Source organism: Tripterygium wilfordii, chromosome 20 (assembly GCF_013401445.1).
Source record: "Tripterygium wilfordii isolate XIE 37 chromosome 20, ASM1340144v1, whole genome shotgun sequence".
NCBI classification, from domain to species: domain Eukaryota; kingdom Viridiplantae; phylum Streptophyta; class Magnoliopsida; order Celastrales; family Celastraceae; genus Tripterygium; species Tripterygium wilfordii.
In genome coordinates, this window is record NC_052251.1 from 10,532,838 (window position 1) to 10,543,123 (window position 10,286).

General features: G+C 38.9%; 3 protein-coding genes across 4 annotated transcripts; 1 reads left to right on the plus strand and 2 right to left on the minus strand.

The window, feature by feature from the left end:
* Positions 1-904: 904 nt before the first annotated feature.
* Positions 905-2,936, plus strand: LOC119987029. 2 transcript variants are annotated; one of them, XM_038831733.1, is made up of 4 exons: positions 905-1,149; positions 1,564-1,746; positions 1,838-1,897; positions 2,464-2,936. In XM_038831733.1, exons 1-4 carry the CDS (start codon positions 931-933, stop codon positions 2,752-2,754), a joined length of 753 nt encoding a protein of 250 aa, XP_038687661.1. In that variant the 5' UTR covers positions 905-930; the 3' UTR covers positions 2,755-2,936. The 2 variants fall into 2 exon arrangements, with proteins under 2 accessions (XP_038687661.1, XP_038687662.1); XM_038831734.1 differs by having other exon boundaries at positions 1,567-1,746.
* A 163-nt stretch (positions 2,937-3,099) lies between these two features.
* LOC119987030 (probable glutathione S-transferase) lies at positions 3,100-4,376 on the minus strand. Its single transcript, XM_038831735.1, has 2 exons — positions 3,949-4,376; positions 3,100-3,664 (listed from the first exon to the last, which is right to left on the minus strand). The coding sequence occupies exons 1-2, from the start codon at positions 4,255-4,257 to the stop codon at positions 3,305-3,307; spliced, it is 669 nt and encodes a 222-aa protein (XP_038687663.1). The 5' UTR covers positions 4,258-4,376; the 3' UTR covers positions 3,100-3,304.
* A 2,344-nt stretch (positions 4,377-6,720) lies between these two features.
* Positions 6,721-10,286, minus strand: LOC119987027 (protein DETOXIFICATION 16-like). Its single transcript, XM_038831732.1, has 8 exons — positions 9,842-10,286; positions 8,497-9,041; positions 8,284-8,370; positions 8,141-8,197; positions 7,817-8,055; positions 7,600-7,718; positions 7,432-7,518; positions 6,721-7,172 (listed from the first exon to the last, which is right to left on the minus strand). Exons 1-8 carry the CDS (start codon positions 10,133-10,135, stop codon positions 7,116-7,118), a joined length of 1,485 nt encoding a protein of 494 aa, XP_038687660.1. The 5' UTR covers positions 10,136-10,286; the 3' UTR covers positions 6,721-7,115.

Genomic DNA, 10,286 nt, shown 5'->3' on the forward strand with positions numbered 1-10,286 from the left:
ATGCCAGTTGAAAATTTCAAATATTCTCTTCTTTTCTTGATTTAGGATTGTGGTTAAGCTATATTGGCTGTATTTAAGGACTGACATGATGCCATTAAGGTCATTAAGGTATTCTTCCAATTGGATGGAAAGGTGAAAAGTTTATTTATGGAGCGAATTGGACAAATTCCAAACAATCAAAGGGGATCATATGTATGTATGAGCACAAATAGTTAGATCTTAGAACAAAACTAGGTTGAGTGTTTATACCTGAGACGAACATAATTCATACCCGTTGATTGCTGAAAGGACGTACTTGGTCACCCATGGATTTTGCTTGTGAATTGAGTCTGACTGACATGGTCTAGTCGAGTTTGGACTCTAACGAGTGATAACTTAACTTTTCTGTTCATGTTTTGACCAAATGTGCTGACTAGATTTTATGTTGATGGTAAAAGTGGGCGAGACCAATTTTTTGTCATTACACTGTTATACTCTTTTTTTTTTTCTTAAATGTCTAATTTGCTAATTTACCATATGAATATATTGTGATATTACTGATATATTAAAGAATAACATGATGCCGTTATGTTATCATAACCTTCACCATCAAGTTCAATCACTGAATCACATTCTGATCGATCGGGTGTAGTTAAAAAGGCTACTTGAGTTGGGCCTTGCAGGCTCGGGATATCTTGCTTTAGGGTCGGTCGGGTTTAGCCCATGATATTGGGTTTCACTAATACAGTTGGTTTGTGGGCCTTAAGCCCATGAAAATGGTGAGTTTGGGCTTGGACCCTATAGTGGCAACTCAAAGGCCGCTTAAAAAAGCTGAGGTTTGAGTTATCGGGTCGGGTCTTTCAAAATTATTATTATTTTTTAAAATAAAAAATACCATATCCACCACAAAGTGAATTATGGGATGCATTATCTAATCAGGAATCCGATGCAATGGCCTTAATGACCTTCTCTTCTTCCAGCTTCAACCTTGTGGCTCTCAATTCGTCTTTCAAGTCTTCGATATTCCCTGTCAGCAACAATGGCTGTATGGGTCAGATTCTTCTTCCATTGAAACCAGCAATTCACCAACATCTCTTCAAAACCAGAGCCACCCTTGATGAGAAGAAGGACCCAGTTCCAGTTCTTGTTGAAGAAGACCAAATCAACAGAGTATGCATTTCTGGTTCAAGTTCTTACTTTTAATTCTTTCATGTACTCAGCAGATTTCTTGGGCACTAAATGAGATGGGTATTGGAGGGGTAATGCAACTTGTGGTCTGAAACTCAGTCACAAAATGTTCACTCATTCTAATTTGAGAATCCGTGTTAAAAATTGTTCCAATAAGCACACACGAACAGATTTCTCAATGTTCCGACAGATTTTTTATATTGATTTTTTATCCCATATCAGCGAATAGTCAAAAATATGCTCAAATGTGTATATTGGAACAATTTTCGACATTGATTCTCAAGTTGGAACGTTTCATGATGGAATTGGACTTTGTCAACTCTTTCAGTAACCAAAACCAAAAGTTACATTACCCCATTATTGGAGTGGGTTATAGATGGCATTCTTGTGTTGTAGGAGGTTGAAGAGAGCATTAGAGTACTCAAGAATGCTGCGAAAACAAGAAAAGTTCCAAAGGAGGAGGTGCTGTCAGCTCTTTCTGTGATGGAGAAGGCGAAACTTGATCCTTCTGGGTTTCTTGATACACTTGGTGGATCAGAATCCCCTGGCAGAACCTGGATGCTTATTTTCACTGCTGAGGTTTTTAATTTTTTTCTTCAATCTCCCACTATGTGATTCTGCTTATCTATTCATGAGATGCTGATTGACATTTTTCTTGATCATTTTGTAGAAGCAATTGAAGGGCGGACGCTACTTCCCTATCACAGCAGTGCAGAGGTTTGATGCTGCTGTAAGCTTTTATTTTGCTTGTTATTTGTTTTTTTTTCTCTGTTAGTGAGTTGGGTTTATGTTCCAGTATTCAGAATGACCCTGTGAATTTTCATGTAATTATTGTCTCATTATGTTCTGTGAAGTTAAAGTTTTGAGATGTTTGAAGACTAAAAATCCTGTCTGATATAACCTAGCCGAGTGGTGATAAGCAAAATCCAATGCCCCTCACATTGACCATTGTGTTTTCTAAGCCTAAGAGTCAATCGTGATGGTAAAGAACAATCCGTGCAGCTCTGTGCCGCCCCAAAGCGGACAATATTCTTCACAAATTGCAAACATAATTGGCTTTATTTTCTAAAACCACTCTGCCTCATCTTCATGATTTTTCTATCTGCCAAGGTAACACGCCATAGCGACTTGCCTGTTGTTTCTTCCTGCAAAATTGGTTAATGCTTTCTGACTTCTTTCTCATGAATCCATCAATGAAGAAGAAAGCAAGAGTATTTATCCCTCGGCTTTTTTTTCTCCCTTTTTTTGGTTGATGGCTAATATGAGACTTTAACTAATTCTTGGTTGAATTGTTAGGCAAAGAGGATTGAGAATGGAGTATATTTTGGACCCATCGGATGCTTAACATTTGAAGGCAGATTAGCATGGAATAAGCGAATACTGGCTTTCATTTTTGAGCGAATCCGGATCAAATTCGGCCCTTTGGACCCCCTAGAGATTGGTCTTGGCCAGAAGGAAGATAGAGAACCAAGCACAAAGAAAGATCCTTTCTTTATCTGGTTTTACATTGATGAAGAAATAGCAGTTGCGCGAGGAAGAAGCGGGGGAACTGCATTCTGGTGCCGTTGTCACCATATCACAGCATGATTTTCAGACTTCTCGGCTACACACACAACATGATATAGATTTCAAGAGTGTTAATGTTCAATTTATATACTTGTGTAGACTTATGCTTGATCATGTACATTAGAAAAGATTGTGAATTGAGATTGCTGGATACTCTTATTAACTGAAGTTCTGTTCTATCCAACCCAGGTTTGTTGGTTGAATCTCCAGAAACTCATTTTACAGTCTTCTAATACAACAATGGATTTACTGCATTTTGAGCGTCATTAACTTAAACACGTCAGTGACGCTGTACGTCTAATGACGCTATTTGTAGTAACGTCGAGTGTTATTTTGGTAAAAAATTGTCACCAAGTGACAAACTGGTAAAAAAAACTCGGAAATGTGTATATAAAGCACTGCTTTAATATTGTAATCTTTCTCTCGTACAGCGATAAACAGAGAGTAGCCAGGGCATATGCAGACTAATATGAAAAACATGAGCGAACCAAGAAAACAACCAAAGAAACTACAAAAACATGAGCAATCCAAGCTGCTTAGGCAATGAAATAAAAGCAGAAACAGATTCAAATCAATCCTTCTTAGCCGCCAAGGAACGCATGTACGCCACGCTAGCCGTGAAGTAATCCACAAGCTTTTCTCTGGGAGGAAGGCATTCTTTGATGACTGGAATCTGCAGGAAGTTCTGTGACCATTCACTGAGTGATGGAAACTTGTGAAGCAACTTGATATCTCCAACTTGTTCAAAGACATTGAGCCAGAGAATTATCCAACCCATGGAAAGATCTTGGAATCCAATCTCATCACCACTAAAGAACTCCTTCCCTTCAATCTCCTTCTCTAAAAATGCAAATGATTCAAGCGTAGACTCCACCGCCTTCTCCTTCGCTTCCCCTTCAGCAATACAAGCTCCCCATGCACCCATCAAACACTGCAAAATGTTGATGAACCACAAACTTAATTAAACTGTTTTCTTTGATTGAGTAAGAGTTCAAATATTCAAACATAATTTGAGCTAGGGATCCCAGCAGCTATATCCCACTTATCCTAATTGCTGAGTTGTAATGGGGAATTGCTGAGTTGTAATGGGGCATGTGGAGCCTCACGAATTCATTTGGATCCTCTGCGTCTGTCCGACTCAGCAGCTAGAATTCACCTGGAGGGTTTTGTCTGGGTAGATGGATATCTAAGCAAGCAAAGTAAACAAGAAAGTACCTTTTCATCAGCAAATTTAGCCCAGAATCGAGCCATGGCCTTCTGATATGGATCTTCAGGCAACAAAGGGTTCTCCTTCCATGTCTCATCGATGTATTCGAGGATGACAAGCGACTCAGCGATTGGTTTATCACCATGGACAAGCACTGGAATCTTCTTATGTACTGGGTTGTACTTAAGAAGGAGAGGACTCTTGTTTTTCAAGTCTTCTTCTAAGAACTCATATTCCACCCCCTTCAGCTTCAGAGCCCATTCAACTCTTGCGGAGAAGATGCTTCCATGAGCTCCAATCAATTTCACTTCTCCCATCTTAAATGGTTTCTATGCACAGACTCAACCTAAATGTAAATATCTCAATTGCATCTCCCTCTATAAATAAGGATATGCTTCTGTGCGTCTTTGAAGAGTCTGCCCTATTTTTGTGTTATGTACATAAAAGTCCCACATCGGTTGGGAAAATGGTATATATGGGCAAAATCTATCCCCTACATAGAATGAGGTATTTTTCTACCCTAATGAGTTAGAACTTTGACTTATAGGAGCTGGGCTAAGAATAAATAAAATCGTGCGGATCCGATATATCCACAAGAATTAGATAACCCAAAATGGCAAAGGAACAAAGCTTTGTGGACTCGATGTATCCACGATAACTAGATCACACAAAAAGAACAATATTATTGGTATGGATGTGGATGTGGATGTGGATGTGGATTTCTAATGTTTTGCAACAAAAAAGTCTGAAATTTGGTTCGAGGAAGGCGCTGGTTTTTGGCTTGTAAACACAAAAGACAGACATGGAGGAGGATAAGAATTATTAACAAGATCTTTCTTTTAGGAGGGTTTGAAAAGTCTTAATATGACAATATTTGTATATGCACCAAGCTCATCATTATTTACTCGATCAACTTGTTGGAAATCTAAACCCAAATATATCAATAAATATATAAGAAGGTGGATACTGCAATAAGTGGCATCATAGCAGCTACATACTTCACCACTTCCTCGTTCGCTGCTAAAAGCGCGACCCCAGAGATTGCGTATTGATAGCAGAACCGATCCAGCCAGAACGCCCTCGGTGCAAGTTAGGAGGACGGCTATGTGTACTGCTAATCTTGCAGCTTGTGGATGTCCCGTCCCGCTCCCAATTCATTCGATACCCGAGTGCTGCAAGAATCAAAGCAGTACAACTAAAATCAATGTCCTTGACTTCTTTTTTTTTTTTTCATCGATTATATCTTTTCGAGTAGCTAACCTCACAGCGCCACCAATTCCGAAGGGAATCATCCAGCAAACTGTATCCGTATTGAGGCTAAAATGAATGTTTTTGTTAGTAATAGGAAATAAAATTTTTGTATTTTTCTCTCTTGAGGATCTTTTCAAGCTTCCTTGATCACCATTGAATTCAGGTCTTATTGTCACTGAACAGGGAGAAGGGTTTTCTTCTTTACTTCCTGTATACAAACAACACATTTAAACCGAGAACGATACAATACAAACATATATCCTTCGGACATCCGATATAAGGCTAAACTCGGGCCATTAGGATCGCGCGCACAGTTATTCTTTTCCCAGTCAACAATAGAACATCATCCAGGTCCAAGCCATGAAACAATCATGGAAACAACCTTTTCAGGTATCTAAACCAAACAAAATAAAATAAATGGATCTTCTCATTAGACGACCTTCATGATCCTCAATTTGAGGTTCTTCATTGGCTCCACAGTAAACAGGCCTAGGTTGGATAACCATTGATGGGGGAGTTGGAATTCCAGTGATTTCTTGCTCCTCACATACATTAATCTCAGATGAATAATGTGTTAGTGATTATATAGTTTCACAATCAAACTCAAGCTTATCCTCTACATCTCATAAAATGTAGATACAATCAAATTCTTGTCTTAATTATCGTAGTTTAATATATATATATATATATATATATATATATATATATATATTGTAAATCGTTAATAAAATATAATGAGAATTATCTTCTCTCCTTATTGATATATATAAATTCAAGTTTAAACACATCAACAAATATTATCTACTTTTAGTCACGGGCCATAATCGATTTGTTCTCTTGGACAATCTCCTAGGTCTAGAAAGTGCGTTTGTTGTGTGAGTGGTGCTTGGTCTTTGCATATGGCAAAAAGTTAGGTTATGTCAATCCAATGTGGGATTATAAGTCTTGATATTCCCTCACACTTGTGGGATTGGTTATATAAGGCCCAACAAGTGGACAAGAGTGGAGGCCATGTTCAAATGAACCGAGTCTTTGCTCCGATACCACGTTAAAAATTCAAGTTCAAACACATCAACAAATATTGTCTGCTCTGAGTCATGGGCCCATAGGGATTCGTTCTCCAGGGCATTTTTCGTAGTACTTAGGCCAAGAAAACACGTCTATTGTGTGAGAGATGCTTGACCTTTGCTTATATGCTACCACTCAGTTAGGTTACGTCAATCCGACGTAGAATTATAAGTCTTGACATACAATACATGCCACTCGATTAGATTATGTCAATCCGACGTGAGATTATAAGTCTTGACATACAATAGAAAATGAAAGTGTTTTGTCACGAGTAGCTTCCATACATGAGCCCACCACAACTCACCTCCTCCATGCATGATGCCCCAACCAAAAGGAGACTGAGAGAGCTTGAGATTAAGTGGTTTAAACTAGAATTGAGTTTTGCTGACTGAGCGGGAGAGAAAAATTATTATGGAGATGGGATTTAAACCCAAGAACTTACCATTATGAGTCTCGCGAGCTACCAAACAAACCACTCGATTGGATTATACCAATTCGATGTGAGATTTTTATAAAGATTTTTTTTTGACAAGCAAAACAGATTAGCCATAATTTGTTGGCCAAATATGAAAATGTGCTGGCTTGCTGCACATACAATGTAAGGGAACTACAATAATCTAAGTTTCAACATTAAGCAAGTAATGGGGAATTTTTCTAGTGTCTGGACCACACCACACATGGAATTGTCCGATTTGGTTACTATCCAACTGGCCCTCACAGATTTATTTCAGCATAATATCCCGCCTCCCCACTAGAACTCATGACCTCTTGAAGAATTGAAAATGAAACTACACTTGATTTCTGATGAAAATCCTCATTACCCACTGAAAATGACGATGTTAGATCAAGTCTGGCTTCATGACACCATAACTACAGGAATATGGTCGTACACTCTATCCGTCGCCTTCTTTGCCTGCAAAAAAAATTGAAATGCAGAAGAGCTTTAGGAAAATGAAACTATATAACTTATATAAGAAAACAACAATAATGTGATTGCATTATGATGACGTGTCAAGACTAAAAATCCCACAACCCGGTCTGGCATATAGCCCAGTCGAGTGGCTTATAAGCAAAACCGAGCTCCTCCCACATTGTAGATCGCATTTTCACGGCTCATGAAGAAACAAAAAGTTATGAGAAAAATCAAGATGCAGAAGCTCAATGAAACTTACTTGTTCATCCCAGTTGGTGCGAATGGTAATAATAAAAAGAGACAGAACTTGCACAACCAGAGCGCATATGATCCCAAACCAAAGACCCTGCATGAAACACTGTTATCAGAGACAATATGCTGCAGAAAATATGTAACTGCATAGAAGAGAAGAACAAGAATTCTATACCTTTCCACCAACATGGAAAACAAACCCCAACAGGACTGCTGAAGGGATTCCCACTAAATAATAAGATCCAAGATTGACATATGCACCGATCTTTTGCCATCCGCATCCTCTTGCAGTCCCTAACAGTATGAACATCTCCTTTCAGTAATCAACAAAAAAGCTTCAATAGATTGGCATGGTTTATATATATAGTGAGTAAAGAGGTCCTGATGATGACCTGATAGGACGCATTGGATACCGTCTAAGAAGTTAGATAGCGCAAGAATTGGAATCATTCTTGCTAAGTATTCAACCACTTCAATTTCGCTGCTGTATACATAGCCCCAAACGTTGCGTATCAATATCAAGACTGATCCTACCAAAATCCCCTCACAAATGGCCATGAATAGGACGGCATAAACTGCTAAACGCGCAGCTTGAGGACGCCCCGCTCCTAACTCATTCGACACCCGAGTGCTGCAAAGTAGAAATATCAAACACTTCAGTGGAAATATAGTGGAGAAAGAAATGAAAATTTACAGCAAAGTATGAGATACGTCACCTCACAGCACTACTAAGGCCAAATGGGATCATCCAAATTAATGAGGCTGTATTGAGGCTGAGGAATGAAAATTTACAGGGTTGAATATATCAGAATGTGAAATATGACAGAATTATTTTGAGTAGTTGAAGTGTAGAACTGACCACACGGAAAGCGCTGAAGTCTGCAACTTTGGGTTGGGAAGAAGACCAGAGAGGAGAACTATCAATTCAAAGGACCACATTTCCAAGCTGTTCATGACCAAGATAAAAATAAGACTAATCTGTGTTAACATCATGAAATAATCCATCAACCAACATACTACTTTTCGATATAAAGAAGAAAACTTGTAAAAAGCTTTCGGAAGTAGACTATACCAGACCATAATTGCAGAAGGAATAGCAAGTCTAAGAAAACTGGGGATATTATGCAGAGCCTCCATTGAAAATCCTTTCCAAGTTTTCGAACATGAAGGGGAGAACTTGACATAAAGAGCCAGTAACAACACATTGATCCAGTAGGAAATGGAATTTGCCAAAGCAGCTCCTCTAGTTCCTAGATCAGTCTTGAACACCAAAATCCAACACTCAACGATGTGAATTAACGTTGTAATAACAGAAGCTAGCATGACTGGATACACAATGTTTTGCATTTGTAAGAATCTGGAAATGCACTGGATAAGAGCAACAGCAAATAGGCCAGGTATCATGAATTGCGCGTATGCCCCGGCTTCCCTTGATATGTCTGGATCTTGGCCTAGGACATTCAGAATTGGTTCTGTATATGCCCAGATGATAGAAAGGGGTAAACTGACGAGCAAAAGAACAAACATTGCCCTCTGCAAGTGGATGCCCATCATGTGATACTGTTTTGCTCCATATGACTGTCCGCAGAAGGTATCCAACGCGCTCGCCAGTCCCATCTATCCAAACCAAAGTACTAAAGCACTGAGCACATTGATTTTGGCAAGGCCACAATAATTTTAAGTTCAACTACACATTTCAAATGGGAAGAAAAGCATCAAAAGAGCATGAAACTCTGCCTTCTTGACAAGTATGAGATAGAGCAAATGAACTGGCAGAAGTGCAGAACTCATATCCAAAAGAATAGAAGAACTGCATGAAGTCTATGCAAAACAAATTTGAATCCTTCAATATGGTCTAAATCAGCTGGAGCCATTGACAAGACATCAAAGTGACTTAATGTTTCTACAAACTACAAGAATCTTAGATGCAATATTATTAACAAGAATGAGGTTGTGAGTGTCAAGACTAACATCGGATTGGCATAACCAACCGAATAGTATATAAGTAAAGTTCTACCAACTTTCACACAAAAACGCGTTTTTTGGGCCTAAAAACTAATGTTGACCGCCCATGAAGAATAAACCCGTGCGGCCATGGCCCAGAACGGATATCTTTAATGTGCTTGGGCTGAGAATTTCATCCTACAAATGAGCAAAAACTTGGGCGGATAATCTTCTCACTCACTTTTACTTATTAAAATGGCAAAACCAATGGTATCAAAACTCAAGTACCAGTGAAAAAAAGCAATCCAGAAACTGCAAACAATAACAAGCCTCACATGACGAGTGAAATTTCCCCACCACACCTTGCTAATGAACCCTCAAATCCATTACCAAAATCACTCAAATACCGGAAGTAAATCTACATAAATCTAAATTTAATTACATAGGAATCTAAAGGGTTAAATAACACATACCATCAAGCTAATACCAGTGACGCTCCCAAAAGAAGTTGCCATGGAAGCACCAGAAAGACTCAGCTCACCAAGATGACCCACAAACATGATTGATATGACTTGCACTAAATACTGCAACAAACTCACACATATCAATGGCCCTGCTAGCCACACCTGCTTCTTCAGTTCCGCAACAATCAACCCTCTCTCTATACCCCTATCATTGCCTCCCTTTCTGTTGCACCCAGTTCCATCTTCATCAGATAATTGAATCAGAGGCGACTTTAGGGGCAGATTTTGGTCTCCTCTCTCCATTTTCTCTTCATGCACAAGAGATAGAGAGACTGTTTGTCTGTAATGGTGGCTTTCTGGGAATGATAATGGTAACTCTATGGGGGTGTTACAGTAATCTTACTTGTCAAATGTCGGATGTTGGCCTATGGCTCTCTATCCCTCTCACAACATT

Bases quoted from the DNA above. Each gene is read 5' to 3' on its own strand.
- LOC119987027 (XM_038831732.1), bottom strand. From the start codon at position 10,135: ATGGAGAGAGGAGACCAAAATCTGCCCCTAAAGTCGCCTCTGATTCAA. The intron at 8,198-8,283 runs GTCAGTTCTACA...TTCATTCCTCAG, and splicing joins ACTTCAGCGCTTTCCGTGTG to CCTCAATACAGCCTCATTAA. The intron at 7,519-7,599 runs GTATAGAATTCT...TGTTTCATGCAG, and splicing joins TTTTCCATGTTGGTGGAAAG to GGTCTTTGGTTTGGGATCAT.
- LOC119987029 (XM_038831733.1), top strand. From the start codon at position 931: ATGGCCTTAATGACCTTCTCTTCTTCCAGCTTCAACCTTGTGGCTCTC. The intron at 1,150-1,563 runs GTATGCATTTCT...CTTGTGTTGTAG, and splicing joins AAGAAGACCAAATCAACAGA to GAGGTTGAAGAGAGCATTAG. The intron at 1,747-1,837 runs GTTTTTAATTTT...ATCATTTTGTAG, and splicing joins TGCTTATTTTCACTGCTGAG to AAGCAATTGAAGGGCGGACG.
- LOC119987030 (XM_038831735.1), bottom strand. From the start codon at position 4,257: ATGGGAGAAGTGAAATTGATTGGAGCTCATGGAAGCATCTTCTCCGCA. The intron at 3,665-3,948 runs GTACTTTCTTGT...AACATTTTGCAG, and splicing joins CTAAATTTGCTGATGAAAAG to TGTTTGATGGGTGCATGGGG.